The sequence below is a fragment of the Astatotilapia calliptera genome, chromosome 8 (assembly GCF_964374335.1).
Source record: "Astatotilapia calliptera chromosome 8, fAstCal68.1, whole genome shotgun sequence".
Taxonomy (NCBI): domain Eukaryota; kingdom Metazoa; phylum Chordata; class Actinopteri; order Cichliformes; family Cichlidae; genus Astatotilapia; species Astatotilapia calliptera.
The window spans coordinates 14901665-14918265 of record NC_137429.1 but is presented as its reverse complement, the minus strand read 5'-3'; the positions used below and the strand labels follow the sequence as shown (position 1 = coordinate 14918265).

At 42.6% G+C, this 16601-nt stretch overlaps 2 protein-coding genes across 3 annotated transcripts in view; both read right to left on the bottom strand.

The window, feature by feature from the left end:
• svild (supervillin d) overlaps window positions 1-5046 on the bottom strand; it is a 47676-nt gene extending 42630 nt beyond the window's left edge. The window contains exon 1 of one of the 2 annotated variants that reach the window (XM_080305486.1): window positions 4883-5046. The gene's annotated coding sequence lies outside the window, so the exon portion shown is untranslated. Of the gene's footprint in view, window positions 1-4643 lie in introns of both variants that reach the window. The other variant, XM_026163056.2, reaches the window with a different exon arrangement.
• Window positions 5047-7589: 2543 nt separating this feature from the next.
• LOC113013090 (glycylpeptide N-tetradecanoyltransferase 2-like) lies at window positions 7590-16341 on the bottom strand. The gene is made up of 12 exons (XM_026153698.2): window positions 16192-16341; window positions 15976-16084; window positions 15622-15766; window positions 11187-11305; window positions 10930-11021; window positions 10231-10347; window positions 9926-10096; window positions 9601-9709; window positions 9317-9487; window positions 9005-9172; window positions 8492-8629; window positions 7590-7750 (listed from the first exon to the last, which is right to left on the bottom strand). The coding sequence occupies exons 1-12, from the start codon at window positions 16206-16208 to the stop codon at window positions 7727-7729; spliced, it is 1380 nt and encodes a 459-aa protein (XP_026009483.2). The 5' UTR covers window positions 16209-16341; the 3' UTR covers window positions 7590-7726.
• Between the last annotated feature and the right edge of the window lie 260 nt (window positions 16342-16601).

Below are 16601 nucleotides of genomic sequence, written 5' to 3'. Positions count from 1 at the left end.
CATCACAGCAGACCAGTACAACATCCTCATTACTGCTCCAAGACACTTAAATTCCTCCACTTGGGGGAGCAACTTGTCCCTTGCCCAGAGTGGGTACCCTCCCTTTTACATATAAAACATTAGCACTCAAATTAGATGGCAGAGTCATCTTTTAAACTCTTAGTTTTAGCCTTTTGGATGCTGGAACATTGTTTTGTTTTCATTTTATTCCTGAACCCAAAGTTATTGGTTTCTGACATGGTTAGCCAGCTGTGTCCATGCACTATGTATGCACACTACAGCCAGAGATACCCATCTATTAGCACTAAGTACCACACAATTAAACGGTAGAATTCCCCTCACCATAACTGAGGGGACCTTTTGGACAGACTGTTACATAAAGTGTGATAAAAACTACCTATATCAGCGAGTACCTGTCAAGTTGATTTAATTTAAGTTAGAATAAAAACCAACGAGTTTGCACAACTGGTGTGAAAGGGCGAATTAGCTACAGAGACCGAAAAACGTTTATATAGTAGGCTGGAAACAAGTTATATTATGTTTAATACAGGAGTCTATGAGGACTGATTGGCTTGTGGGATTCAGCCTCAAGTGGCCGCCTGAGGAACTGCAGTTGTTCTGCACCATTCAGCCTAATTTTTTCAGCCCTGGAGGTTTGTGCCCATCTGTACATGTACACTTTATCCTGTCAAAGGGGATATTATTGTGAAGTGAGTAAAGCCTTCTTCAGTCATAAGATTGTGATTACAATGTGGCAACAAACTCAAGGAATGTCCATACCTGCCACCCATTGCTTCTGTCACGACCAGACATCTCGGAAATTCCACTAACGTATCAAAACCCTGTCATATGACAATCATCAGGATCCTGGGCTCTCAGTAGTTGTCACTTCACTCGACTCAAAGTTAACAAAAGTTTAATTCGGGACCTTTCCAATTCATAAAGGTCAGGGACATTGTCTTGAAATCACTGAATTTGATTGACCACTTTTCTGCTAGTGGTTTCCTGTGTGGGTTTTAAGGTCCCAACGTAGCACTGCACTGGTAGTCTGTTGGTGAGACACATGTCAGCAAGTTGTAGTTGTAGTGACAGTCACCTGGGGGCACTGTCATAAATATGTGGAATAACCGGTTGTCCCGTTAGCTAAGCCTCTACCACAGAAAAAAAAAAAAAAAAAAAACTAGAAGTGATAGTATGAAAATAGAGATAACAATAAAATGAAGCCAGGGTTACAAAAACTGTCAAAAGAAGTAATTTAACTCTTCTTCCCATTTGTGCTTTGTTGATTTTTGATGTTTTCTTCCACACTTCCTCCTCTTTCCTGATGTCCTTGTTGTTGTTCAAAACAATGCTTCAGTCATTCAGTGTTTTACCACTGTCAGGCTACGTGAAGTTCTCTTTTTGTAGGACCTGCACACATACCGTATTATGCAAAAGCCTTGAGCCACCCCGTCATTCCCTTATATTTTGCTTGGGAAATAAGAAGTAGGTGCAATGATTTATGGAAACATATGCAAACATAAATGGAAATACAGTAGATAAAGCAAAACAGAGTGAATCTGAACTCTTAGACAAGTTTTCCTGTAATTTCTTTCAGTAGTCTTCAGGAACAGTTTGCCAGCATTGTAAGGACATTGAAAGTTCTGCTTTGGATGTCGGCTGCCTCCAAAATTACTATTTTATTCATTTTAAACTGTGTCAACTTTGACATTTTTCACAGATTAAATAAAATAAAAATAAAACATCAATCTTCTTTGAAGTGAAACTAAATACCAAAAGATATAATTTAAAACTCTAAGGTGTTGTGTCTACTCATAGAAGACACAACACTGGTTCATATCTTGAGTTTTGCCTTTATGCTTGAATGATTCAGAGCAAACAAGAAAAACAGGAAAACATTTCTCTGTAAACATTTCTGTGAAAGGACTGGACCGAAAATAAGTGAAAAAGCAGTCAATGTCAAGAAGACCTTCAGAAAACCTGGAGAACTATTGCTCAAGATCACTTTAAAAGAATTACAAGACAGAAATACAAAGCAATGTGATTTTAGTCGGTTGTTTCTTTTTTTTTTAAATTAATGTGGAAATCTTGGTGTGCTTGTTTTGGTATTTTGCCTTTAGAGTCTTGTTAAAACAGTCATTGCCCAACTGACAGCTCTAACTTTACAGATTTTTTTTTTTTTTTTTTTAAGTAAACATCCCTTAATTACTTTTGAGCGAAGCAACACTCTATCGGAGGTGCAAACACCAAAAAACAAAAAAAAAAATTTTGACAGTGTTCACAAAAATGCAGAACAAGCCTTAATGACAGGTCTTCAACCCATCTGTCGCTTGCAAACAAGAGGGAAATTTCTCTGATAGCAGAAAAAAAAAGAGAACAAGGAAAGAAATGCGCAGCCACCAAGTAGCAGGGCAATGTCCCACGGTCTTTGATTCTGCGGGATGATTCCAGGGAACTGGCCCATGGTTAAGAGCCTCGTACACCTTGTTATTGTTTTCTTGTGATGGCAATGATCCAGGAATTGAGTTTTCTAGAAGAAAACAAAACAAGTCTGTGCAGCAAAAGCCCTCATCCACGGCACACTTCTCCACTAGTGTTGAGTAACAAGATCCCTGCAGGGACAATCCATTACCACCCCAAGACTGACAGGAGGTGTTTGGATGAATGATAATACCTCCCAATGCCACTGCAAAACACTTACTTTTGCTTGACAACAATGGAGTCTCTGTCTCTCTTTGTTTATGGTCTTTGCATGGCTCAAAGAAAAGGCAGGTAATGTGCGGCAGCACTATGCAGATGAGAGAGAGGAACTGTAAATAAAAGCAGGATGCATTGTTTGCTGGTCTCATAAACCCATATTTTATTCACAATAAAAAACAGAAGAAAAAAAATCACATGTTTAATGTGAGACATTTTTGCTATTTTACAAAAAAGAAATTTGCTCATTTTGAATTTGATTGCATCAACATGTCTCAAAAAAGTTAGAATTGAGGCAGCAAATGGCTGGACAAGTAATTGGAGCTATAAAGAAAATAGCTAGAGGAACACTTTGCAGCTAATTAGGTTAAATAGCAACAGGCCAGTAAAATCCTATATCAGACATACCTGGTAAACCTGGCAAAACATAGGACTCAAAATCAAAAAGTACCCCCCCCAAAAAGTACATTTTATCAATATAAACATTTGATGTGTTTCCTATGTTCTATGGTAAATAAGATATGGGTTCATGGGATTTGAAAAGCATTTTGCTTTTATTTAGATTCTGCTAAGCATTTCAACCTTTTCAGTGTTGGGTTTATTCCCACAGAGAAACAGGCCCCATTACAACAGCGATTAAGAGCAATGCTTTAACATGTGCCATCCTGTTCTGCACCTGACACACAGCACATAGTACATCTTATCAAGGCATCAGGGTTTTTTTTTCCCCTGAGTTGCTCAACACCAGCTGGCTCATGATGGTCCTGGGAAGCCTGTTGTGACACAAGCCACTGAAATGCCTTACAATGGGAAAATTACAGTCAAGCCTTAAACACAGTACCCCTGGGATTCTAAAAAAAAAAACAAAAAAAAAAAACTTTAGTTCTATTCATAATTTCAGAAAAAAATAACAGCGACTCTTGAAATCATACATCAAACCCTTTTTGACAGATGAAAAACATGTGAACAGAATGTAATCAACTCTAGGGTCACCTTTCCATTAAAAACCAAAAAAAGGACAACATTTTGAATTTAAATATGCTTCGTGGCATGTGACAAGAACCAGACCCAATCATATGATCAAAAAAAGAAAAACATACTTCAAAGACAATCATACACACCTCCCCAGCAGTCTGCCAGTATTTGCACAGCCATGGTAGTCTGACACAGATAAACACGACTCTGGCTCCAAACTATTATGTGCCAGCTGGAGTGACATTACTGTAACAGCAGTGGGCCCTGAAGCCTTTTCATTTTTATCGCTCTCTCTCTGTCTTTTTTTTATCACTTTGTTTTCACAGGTGGTTTTGCAGAACAGGCCTCAAATGTTCACTCACTGCGCCCAGGGTTAGTTCCCCTCTGTGGAGAGTGAGCTCAACAACTCTCTGCTGACTAATTTGCCGAAACCTAAGTAAAAGAGTGAGGGGACGCATAAAACCAGCTAACTTTAACATGCAATTTGACATGTCACACTTGAACTGCCTTAAGGGGGGGAACCTATAGATGGAAAGGAGCGTTTGGAGTCGTTTTGCTCAATGAATACAGTTAAAGTGAACAAGCCGGTAGTAGGCGCATTCAAGTGCAATATTAACCAGAAAGATTTAAACTGGTGTTATAAAAAGCAACATTTTACTCACACTGAGTAAAATACGAAGCTAAATATGAAAAAGGCGATGACAGCCGATTTACAATGAGTGTTTCGACCCAATGCATGCATCATATCCTTGTGCGCAACATTTTTTTTCTATATACAAAAATGCACGACTATCAGAGATGAGCATTTCCTCAAACAGCCATTAAATGCTTCAAATTGTTCACAGGAAGTACACAGTTTGTGCTAATGCCTTCAAACATCCAGCGTGACAGCACCGGAGTTAGTTACGCCATAACAACACGGTCATTACAAAAAAGGGGGGGAAAAATAACCCCCTAACTTGTAAACATACCTGCGACCCACCGTGGAGGTCTCCTTACGCGCCAGCAAACAACCACATACACGTCGAGATATTAGAGACCCTCTGTGATACAGCTGTTCAAACACTCGCTCTGTTTTGGAAAGTTTGGTGGCAGCACTAACGTTAACCTGAGCACGTAGTTCAAGCCGTCAGATAGCGTTTCACCGGCAAGAGCGAGTCCTGCACGACAGACGGCATGAAAGCAAAGTGAGCAATGAGTCAGCACTTGCCTTCTTCAGAAGACAGATAGGCTCTCCATACCACCCTTCACCGAAACTGAGGGGTCAGCACGGCGGAGTCCTGCCTGGTCAGTATGCAGAGAGAGAAAAAGCTGTGATAGCGGCTACTGGAAGCAGGTCGAGTGGCTTCAAACTTAAAATGCTATCTCTTCTCTGATTGGTTGGAACCAAACGGCGGTGCGTTCGCGTCTTTCCAGTAAACGCCCCTTTTCCTAGCTGTAATGTATAAATTATGACTGTGTGTGTGTCTGTGTGTGTACAGTAAGAAAATAAAAGTAATTATATACCAAGAAGTTAAATTTAGTAAATGCCAAAAGCTTTACATGACTACATTATGTGTATTCCTTATTGGGGCATTTCTTGTTTGTGCTGCTTGATACACTGATTAAAATAAAAACAATAATTGAGCCAGTGGCAAAGTCTATGATCTGTTAGTGAGGGACTGAAAGCTTTAACACTATTTATCGATCCATAAACTAAAAAATGGGGTGGGGTGGGGGGTATACAAACCCAACACTTTAAAAACACACTCTCCCCTCTTTCTCTTTGCGTGTCACTGTCGCTGCTTCTTATATGTTACAGATTTTGTTACACATGCAACCACATAATGCAAAGCAGGTGAGTTCTATATCTGGCACTCTGGTTGCTCATTAAGCGAAGGCCCGCTTTGATATCTTGCAGCGCACCCTGGTGTTCATTGAAAGGCACTGTAGGTACAGCATTGTGAAATAGTCATGAACCAACCCTTCATTTCTTTATATTTTGCAAGGAAAATGAGAAATAGGTGCAAAAACATGTGCAAATACACATCGTAATACAGCATCTAAGGCAAGAACTTAGTTTGAAAACTCTTAAGAGCTTGAAAATCAGAATTTGGAATGAACACCTTTAGTCTAACCACACACTGAACTATCATAGGCAACTTTTCATTTGGATTGAGCACGTAAGACCTTTTGCCCCTGATTTTCAGTGCAGTTATCGTGTAATGTGCCATATCTTAGCTTTTTCTTCCTGTTTCTCTTTCTTAAGACTGGCTTCTTGACAGCCACCCTTCCACTGAGACCATTTCTAATGAGATTTCAGTGAATAGTTGACTGAACAGCTGCAGAGCCAGATGCATCTCTCAGGTCCTGTGTCAGGTCTTTCCTGGATTTTCCCCCTCTTTCTTAAGGAAATGTAGGTTTATAAGGCCTGCAGTTTCTTCCTTTGTCCTCCATTTGTCTGGTTTATGCCAAGTTTACAGCTAACAGCGCTTTGACCTTGTTGGTGCAAAAATTGGCATTTTTCATAGATTCAACTAAAGAACTGGGAACAAATTATGTGTTTTGCAACAGGCTCCTAGTAGCAAAGTGCCTGAAGACACAATTTAAAATAAGGTATTTGCTAAGTTGTTTTGTGCAGACACAACTGTGGTTTGTCCCTTGAGTTAGGTATGTCTTTATGCTTAAATGATTCATAGGTTGGAGTTACGAGGCTTAACAAACAAACAGAAAGCAAGAACAAAAAATCCAGTTTCTTCATTCAAGGCCACCTGAGCAGTAGTTCTCAAGTAAAGGCAGAAAATATTTTAAAAAATGAGGGAATGCTTAAAACCTATGTACAATGAACAGCTTTTACACTGTACTGCATTCAGGAGAGAAAGTAAAACAAAAATTTAATATGTGTAATTTGTCTTTTTTTCATCAAACATAACAAACAGGTTACAAACAGGTTATTCTGAAGCAATACGGTCAGCTCTTGATTTCCAGAATGTCTAAGATGTAGAAAAAAACTAAACTTCCTGCTGTGTGATAGATACAGATTTATAGATTGTGAGAGCATTGTTCACTTTACAGCATTTACCTTTGGCTTCTTTGCTGACTGTTAGCCCTACAGAGAAACCCCCCCAGAAATGCTCATTAATGTTTCACTTTCACACTTCTGGAACAAATCATGCCTAGTTGAGATTTAACTTGAATGGCTTCATTCCTGTCATGGTGTACTTGGAAACTAAAAGGGAATAGCAAGAGCAGATAAGAAGACAGACTGGTTTGTGTACGTGCGTGTGTGTGTACTGTGTTTACATATCTTTGTGGGGACCAAAAATTGGAAATTTACTGTACTTGTCGGGACCAACATCCCTTATGGGGCCAAAGTCCACGTCCCCATGAGTTTGAAAGTATTTTTGAGACTCAAAATGTGGTTTTAGTGTCAGTGTTACAAATAGGTTATGGTTAGGGTAAGGATTAGGGTCAGGCATTCATTTTTTATGGTTAGGGTGTTAGGGTAAGTGGCTAGGGATATCATTATGTTAATTAGATGTCCCCAGAAAGATATGAAAACACAACTGTGTGTGTGTGTGAGTGTGACTCTAATGCCTTTGTCTTCCAATCATGTTTTTGTGCTGGTTGCACTCTAACAAGAGTCATGCCATCACAGGTTATATGAGTTTCCTCTATTAGTCAGAGGCTAATAGACTAATACAGCGACATGCCCTTCTGCGAGTGTGCGTGCGCACACACACACACACACACACACACACACACACACACACACACACACACACACACACACACACACACACACACACACAGGTGTTAGGATGTGCAGGGTCTATCTACTGAACAGCACAAATTCTCCTTTACGTCAAAAACAATTTGTCCCTGTTACTAAAAAACTGGACCCAATGAATAACTGCCATAAAAATCAGAAATGCATCTGGAAATTTAATTCAGCCTTTATTCCCGAAACCCCAAATTCCCCTTTGCTGATACTGATGCAGTTTGACGTCCAGTCTCCTGAAAGTCCTTTCACTCGCTTCACCGCTCTGCCACTCTGCCCTCGTCCAGTAGCAGGTCAGTTTGGGAACACAAGGCCAACCTGTGAAGCACACGTCCATTATATGAATTACTGATGAGCAACAGTTATCAAGGACAGGAGACACCTACACTGAACCTTACAGGGTGGACTCGCAAACATTTTTAAGCAGTTTCTGACATTGCCATTTTATTTATTTACTTTTTATACCTGACAAGACAAAACGGGTGAAAAAACGGTAACGCTGTCAACTCATAATGTAGCAACTTGTCAAACACAAAGTATTCACATCCAGAATCATTTATTGTCTATTTTAATCTAAATGGGATTATACTTTATAAAGTAAACATCATGTTATAATAAACCTGTCTTGAAAGTTGATTTGAGGCCATGAACTAATTCAAAAAGTATACAACAAGGTGTTAAATCAAGTGAGACGTAGCATCATTTTCTCGTTGTCCTCACTATAATCTTAGTCGTCTAAAAAATGTGCATTTAAGGCATTTGCAAGCACTGGAATCCATTGGGTCCTGTTAAAAACGATGTATACCCAATGATTAAATAGCATGTGGAACAACTTTGAGCAGCAATAACCTGCAGTAGTGGTTTTCTCCACATCACCGTGGAGGACTTCTGTCCCACTTTTCTTTACAGTTGATGCACTGAACCCACAATCTGACCCAAAGCAAAACTCATCAGTGCTTTGACCCAAGATTAGACAATAAAGTGGTGGACCATTGCATGTAAATGTAAAAAATGACAGTAATGGCTCTTAACTGATTGCAACATTAATGCACTGAATACCTTGTCTGGGCTCATATTAGGACACATCCAGTTGTACAAGTAGTAATGAACACTCTGGTCAATGACACTGAACTTGAGCTTCTCCAGGAAACTCTTGTTGTCCATCACATCGATGGCAGAGAAGACGTCACAACCTTTCTGTTAGCGAGGGGATGAAAAACAATAACGTGACCATTATATGCACAAAATCAATTATACACAGCTTCATAGCTTACAGCATATGAAGTGGAGTGACACATAATGGCACATAATTCAGTTTTTAGATGATAAATGGTTATATAAAGTGGTCATAGGTGTGAATGGGAGTGTGAATTGTTAGCCCTGCAACACACTAGCAACCTATCTAGGCATTACTCCACCTTTTGCCCTACGACAGCTGGGATAGGCTCCAGCCACCACCCAACCAGAGACCAGAGACTAGGGTAACGAATATGAGGATGTACTTTGGCCTCTGTAAAGGATCCCTGGCTCCCATGCTTTATATGAACTAAGGTTTTACAGTGACACACTCACAGACTTTGCCAGGACCAGGGTGTCCTCCATTAGGTCGACCAGCTTCGTTCTAGTAGAGACAACATAAAGGAGGCGAGCTCCTCTGAGGCTTGTGTGGACCGGGTGATTCAGCACTCTCGAGGAGAAGCTATAGAAACTCACTATATCTGTCAGGGCACCATTATCACCCTGTGTGGGAGGAGAGGAGGCAAATACATTTTTAATGACTACAGCATAATATCATTTTAAATTCCCCCCAAAAAAGAACCCCAGCGAAAAAACTTTTTTTTCTTCTTCGATATAATTTAAAGTAGAGATACAGTGAGGTCAGACCTCGACCACATAGGTGTCGATCACATTCTCCCTCGGCAGCAACAGATGCTCTACATCTTGCAGGGATAAGATGGGGCTGAGGTGAAACTTGCAGAAGTTTGTCTGGAGTAGTGAATGTATCCCCGGGATATCTTCTCTGGTCATAGGGCGCAGACCTTGCACTTTTGTCACCTTGGAAATAATTCGAGCAAAGTGAATGAAAACAGGAGAAATGCTTTCGAGAAGTGCTGCAGTAGCAACATGCAGCAGTAAACTTCTGTCTCTAGATGGCGGCACAGACTAACCTCAGGTAAGCGGTTGAACTTCAGAGCTCTCTGCAGGTTCATGCTCTGTCTCAGTGCTGGGTGGTTGACCTCCATCAGCTTACGAGGATTAAGTGGGCGATGCCAAAGTCTAAAAGGATTTATTTGACAGAGACGTTCCTTCATAAATAGAACACGAAATGTAACCTAAGTGAAGCATACACAATCACCTAAATGTATAATTAGTTATTGTAGATAAAGGTGGAAGAGTCTGGCATCCATGGCAACGTGACAAAAACGTGCTGATTTTATTCCCTTTTGCACCGTGCCTTTAAATTGTGACTCAACTACGTGTGGCAGCTACTACCTGCAGGAGCTTGTTGGTGTGGGCAGTACTATGCCAGTGGTGTAGACAGCCTGGCAGAGCCCCTGCTGGTTGACCCGTCTGGCGAGCTCTCGGATCAGCACTGGAGTCATTCGCTTGAGGCGGAGCTTCTTATGAACACACAGGAATTTGACCTGTACCACCCGCCTCTCCCTGCAGAAACATTTTGAGTCCCAGCTTTGAGATGTTCACGAGGAAATTGCCACGGTTACGTGCTCTGAATGCGGACATCACTCATCAGACTTCACACAAACACACATCTTTGCATATATTTATGAGCTACTCACATCTCATAAATGCGAACATCTGCAGGAACAGCAGCGATGAAGCCGACTAACTTCTTATTGGCGTCTACTCTCACACCGCAGTGCCAGTGAGCCACCCAGTTAGGAGGCTGTAGAGCCCTTAAGGGAAAACAAATAATGCTGTTTGCAGCACAACACTCATTTCATATAGACATAGTTCACAACACCCTGAAAAAAAAAGAAAGAACTCAGCATGATGTGAATTCAGAGGCTGAATGAATGCAGCAGTTTTTTCAACCTCAGGGCCAAACACTTGTGCCAATTCCTGGAAAGATAGCGCTAATTATTCATTTCAAAGTAAATGTTATTATATTTAGTAGCCCCGAAGGTACTGCTTTATGGAGATCACTGCCAAAAAAAAAACCCAAACAAAAAAACCAAAACAGCAGTGACGACATTAAAGCAGAGGCTTGTTAAAGATATGATGTGTTAGGTCAGGTTGGGGAAAAAATGTCCTTTAAAGACATTTAGTGTTTTAATTCGGTGTAATGCAGAGGCTGAAAGCAAAGCACTGTGATTACACAGAGCAGAGTCCAGCTGTGAATCTGTAAAAATCTATGAAGTATGCCTGAGCCGTATGTGTGTGTATGTCTGTGTGTTTCTCTATTAGATAAGAGGTTTTAAAAGGTATTAATGCTAAAAAGTAGACATCAAAAGGCACTACATCTTTTCGGAGCTTACCACTGCAGATATTCCAGAGAGAAGTCAAATCTGGTCGTGTTATCATCTTCTTCCATGTAGTTCTCATTTAGCAGACTGCATAGTTCTCTCAACTGAAATGATGGAAAACCGCTGAATTGGATTCATTTTATTTTAAATAGCATTTGATTTTTCTGAGCCACACACTAAGAAGTTGGTCCTTTACTTCTGAAATGCTAGCAAAAGACTGCCATATATTTTCTGTTATTGCATACAACAACCTACAATAAATAACTTACCACTGGAGGGCTGCTCGAGTCCAGAGTGTCCCAGGAGAAGCCCTGAGGTAGTGAGTAGGGCTCCTTCCGGATACTTGCCTCACCCTCTACTATTGGGCCATGAGTTGTAATGCTGTCACCTGAGGGCAGAGAAATAGACATGACTGCATCGAATGACATTCAGATAACACTATTCTCAGTACAAGTGAATGAAGGAGTGATGTACAAATGCACTTTTTATACTATCTACTATAAACTTACAATATATTCTCAAAAGGTCAACACAAAGTCAGTGTTTCAGGACTTCTTATCATATGTAAAAGCAAAAGGAAGGTCAGCTGAGCATAAAATTTTATATATATATATCGCACTTGGGGCTATGTACCCAATCTCGGGTGGGGGTGATGATATCTCCCCCCTGACCTGGCGTCCTGACTCCTCCTTGCCGTAGCATTTGTGTTGTACCTCGTCAATCTCTAGCTGTGAGAGCAGTCCCTTCTTTCGAATGTTGGAACACTGAGCTACTAGTTGTTTCGCCGTCATTGTGGATGTTGGGTATCGAAGAATCCATAGGTCCCTCATCCTATTCATGTAGCCCCTTCCGCCGGGGTTACTTGCGTAGTAGCATTCCAACAACGCCCTGTTTTCGTCCCTTGCCCACCGATGCCTTCTTGTTCCAGTAGCCCACTTTTCGTCAGGGTGCCCTGGTTCCTCAACACCTGACGCGGACCTTGTTGATCCGGGCGACGTCCGAGCCGGCATGCCTTCATATTTATCTGTCTCGCTCATGTCTGCGGTAGGCTTGCTTAGCATAGGGGGTCTAGCCTTAGGACCCTTACTGGATACAGACGCCCCAGGCAGGAATCGAACTTGCGATCCTCTGTTCCAAAGGCGTGTAGTTTAACCACTACGCTATCCAGCTGCTTGGTGCCGTGACCCGGATTCGAACCGGGGTTGCTGTTCTCCACAGAACCAGCAAAGGTGTACTCTCAGTGGCAAGGGAACAATAAGAGAACAGCACCACCAAGGCTGGAGACGGAGCAATACTGGAAGAGCATATGGGAGAAGGATGCAACCCATAATGGCAATGCTCAGTGGCTAGTGGATCTGAGGGCAGACCACAGCGACCTCCCTGAACAGGGTCCAGTAACCATCACAGTGGCAGATATCCAAGAAAGGGTCTCCAGTATGAAGAGTTGGACAGCACCAGGGCCCGACATGGTTCACGCCTACTGGCTGAAGAAGCTGACTGCACTCCACGAGCGTCTGGCAGCACAAATGAACCAGCTGCTAGTTAACGAGAGACACCCGGAATGGCTAACTGAAGGCCGGACGGTCCTGATCCCCAAGGACCCCAAGAAGGGACCGGTCCCCTCCAACTACCGACCAATAACCTGCCTCAGTACTACATGGAAGCTCCTGTCAGGCATCATTTCGGCTAAGATGAACAGGCACATGGGTCAATACATGAGCGGGACACAGAAAGGAATTGGCAAGAATACCAGAGGTGCAAAACACCAGCTACTGGTAGACAGAACAATCAGCCGAGACTGCAAGACCAGACTGACCAACCTGTGCACTGCCTGGATTGATTACAAGAAGGCCTATGACTCAATGCCCCACAGCTGGATACTGGAATGCCTAGAATTGTACAAGATCAATGGGACCCTAAGAGCCTTCATCAGGAACTCAATGGGGATGTGGCGTACAACACTAGAGGCCAACTCCAAGCCCATAGCACAAGTTACCATCAAGTGCGGGATCTACCAAGGAGATGCTCTGTCCCCACTGCTGTTCTGCATAGGCCTGAACCCCCTCAGTGAGATCATTAACAAGACTGGCTACGGATACCGACTACGGAACGGAGCAGTTGTCAGCCACCTCCTGTACATGGATGACATCAAGTTGTATGCCAAGAGTGAACGAGACATCGATTCACTGATCCACACTACCAGGCTATACAGCAATGACATTGGAATGTCGTTCGGACTGGAGAAGTGTAGCCGGATGGTAACAAAGAGAGGGAAGGTAGTCAGAACTGAGGGGATTGAACTACCAGAAGGCAACATTGCAGACATAGAGGACAGTTACAAGTACCTGGGGATCCCGCAGGCAAATGGGAACCATGAAGAGGCCGCTAGAAAGGCTGCAACCACCAAGTACCTGCAGAGGGTCAGGCAAGTCCTGAGGAGTCAGCTGAATGGTAAGAACAAGATCCGGGCCATCAACACATACGCCCTGCCCGTGATCAGGTACCCTGCTGGGGTAATAGGCTGGCCAAAGGAGGAGATAGAAGCCACTGACATAAAGACAAGAAAGCTCCTGACCATGCATGGAGGGTTTCACCCCAAGTCCAGCACCCTGAGGCTGTACGCTAAGCGGAAGGAAGGGGGCCGGGGACTGGTGAGTGTCAGCACCACAGTCCAGGATGAGACAAGGAACATCCAAGAATACATTGGGAAGATGGCCCCAACTGACCGAGTGCTCAGTGAATACCTCAGGCAGCAGAAACCCAAGAAAGAGGAGGGAGACGAGGAACCATCATGGAAGGACAGGCCCCTGCACGGTATGTACCACCGGCAGATAGAGGAGGTGGCTGATATCCAGAAATCCTACCAGTGGCTGGACAAAGCTGGACTGAAAGACAGCACAGAGGCACTAATCATGGCAGCACAAGAACAAGCTCTGAGTACAAGATCCATAGAGGCTGGGGTCTATCACACCAGGCAAGACCCCAGGTGCAGGCTGTGTAAAGATGCCCCAGAGACAATCCAGCACATAACAGCAGGGTGCAAGATGCTAGCAGGCAAGGCATACATGGAACGCCATAACCAAGTGGCCGGCATAGTGTACAGGAACATCTGTGCCGAGTATAACCTAGAAGTCCCGAGGTCAAAATGGGAGATGCCCCCAAGGGTGGTGGAGAATGACCGAGCTAAGATCCTGTGGGACTTCCAGATACAGACGGACAAAATGGTGGTGGCTAACCAACCGGACATAGTGGTGGTAGACAAACAGAAGAAGACGGCCGTAGTGATCGATGTAGCGGTTCCGAATGACAGCAATATCAGGAAGAAGGAACACGAGAAGCTGGAGAAATACCAAGGGCTCAGAGAAGAGCTCGAGAGGATGTGGAGGGTGAAGGTAACGTTGGTCCCCGTGGTAATCGGAGCACTAGGTGCGGTGACTCCCAAGCTAGGCGAGTGGCTCCAGCAGATCCCGGGAACAACATCGGAGATCTCTGTCCAGAAGAGCGCAGTCCTGGGAACAGCTAAGATACTGCGCAGGACCCTCAAGCTCCCAGGCCTCTGGTAGAGGACCCGAGCTTGAAGGATAAACCGCCCGCAGGGGCGTGCTGGGTGTTTTTTTTTTTTATATATATATATATATACATACACATAATGAGAATGCAGTATCATACAGATGCCAGAAACAGTGGGAGAAAAGAAAAAACACTGTTTTCCAGAAGAGGTCCTGTATCTTGCCGACTAACAATCCACATGTGTAGCTGTGATACGTTTTGCTGTAAAATGTAAGAATGCACCAATACAGTCCAAAACTACTTCTTTCTCTGTATACAGACTTTAGTAAGCAGCCAGTCCAGGCTGTATGTAAAAGATAGACTTAGCCCCCCCATATTGGTTAGCAAAACCCCATCATGTAACCTTGCTTATGGCTCCCTCCATCTTTGTTTCAAATCCAGACCTCATGAGTGAAGGGTGGAACTTACTGAAAACCCCAAGGACACTGCACACTAATGCTGTAGTGAGTGTGAGTGAACCGAAAGGAATTAAACCAGTATTACAATCAGATGTCACAACCACTGCACAGTTTACTGTGCTGGGCTAGAAACCATTAGCAAGGCTTCCTTCTGTATAGCCAGTTTCATTTACTTATAGCTCTGTTTTTGACTCAGCTATGGGCCATAATTTGAAAAATCAACATTTCAGTCTATTCAGTAAGGATTGAAACTACAAGTGTGACTGTGAACTCAACAGAAGACAGTCACTATACTTTCATGTACATGGAATTATTGTTTTCCTATTGACTCCTTTGTAACTGGAGTTATTTTTGCAACCACGGGAGTTTCCTGTTGGTGAACAAGACTCTGACTCCACTAAGTCCTTAATTGTATATAGCCAGTTATCTTACAGATTAGCATAGAAACTGGACACAGAAACAAGTAACCTAATCATATTGGGATAGCTAAAGCTCCATAATTACCTTGACTATTAAACCGCCTTTCTTATAATGCCTTGTTTGTCTAGTCTGCTAAAATCAAAGTTTATAAAGATTTTGCTATCTTTGGACACTTGGACAAGCTTGTTTAAATTTTCTATTTGTGCTAAGCTAAGCTAACCCACAGCTGCCAGAATTATAGCTGACAGACGAAAGAAAAAGTTTAGTGTTTTTATTAGTGCTTTCTTAGGTAGACTTTTTCTAAAAGACGGATTACCCAGTTTAGGGACAGGTTGCGTGTCCCAAAAGCAGTAGGTGTGTTTTTTGGCCTGCTGCAGGGTCTTTGGCAGACCTGGCTCCAAGGAGAAGAGGTGAAGGGCTCTCTGGATCTCCTGCTGCTTGTTCTCTGGCAAAGCATCCAGCTAGTACAGAACAGGACATTGAAAGGACAGGTCATTGTGCAAATATCCCACCTAAGAAAGTAAAAGTTTGACCGTCAAAAAGAAAGAAAAATCAGCTACAGCTAGAATACAAATGCACTGAAAACGAAATGTTTCCAGCAGCCAAATATTCATAGTCCACAAACAAAACATATTGAATATCACAGTCAACCATGCACAAAAAAACAAACCATGGCGAATGGGTCTCTTGGCCCCTGTGGTCTCCAGGCATCGTCCCCCTTTTTCTTCTTTTTGCTCTTCTTAAAGCTACTATTCTTGTCATCTGGCAGTTTCTCATCACTGAAAGACATTTTTAATGCCCTAAAGTTCCCGTATATTCCTCTGTACTCAATACTGAAACTTTAGATGTTCAGTTAATGGAAAACAGAATTTATTGCTGTACTTACTACTTTGACTCAGCCATTGTAAGCAAGTGTGACTCCCTTAAGCTGAGGGTGACTGGTGGTGTTTTGTGGTTTTTTCATCTCTTATCTCTGCAAGCAGTGAGGGGAGGAGGGCGGACGCCTCAGTTACCCAACCCAGCTCCCACCCAGTGGATAGATAACCGAGAACAATACGGACAATTACGTATGACTTCTCACGGTCTTCATATGTCAGACTGCTGCTAAATAGAGTCCTCTGGTAGATTAAAGCTTACAGCAGCTTGATCCAGGTAGAGGTTTTAATTGGTTGGGGCTGTCTAATTGCAGAGTTCCCATACAGGCGCCCTTTTAAAATTCAGCACTTTTCCAGAACTTTATATCTCCTGTGGACTTGACAATCTTTGTGCTTTTTCAGCACAATGTAAGAAAACATG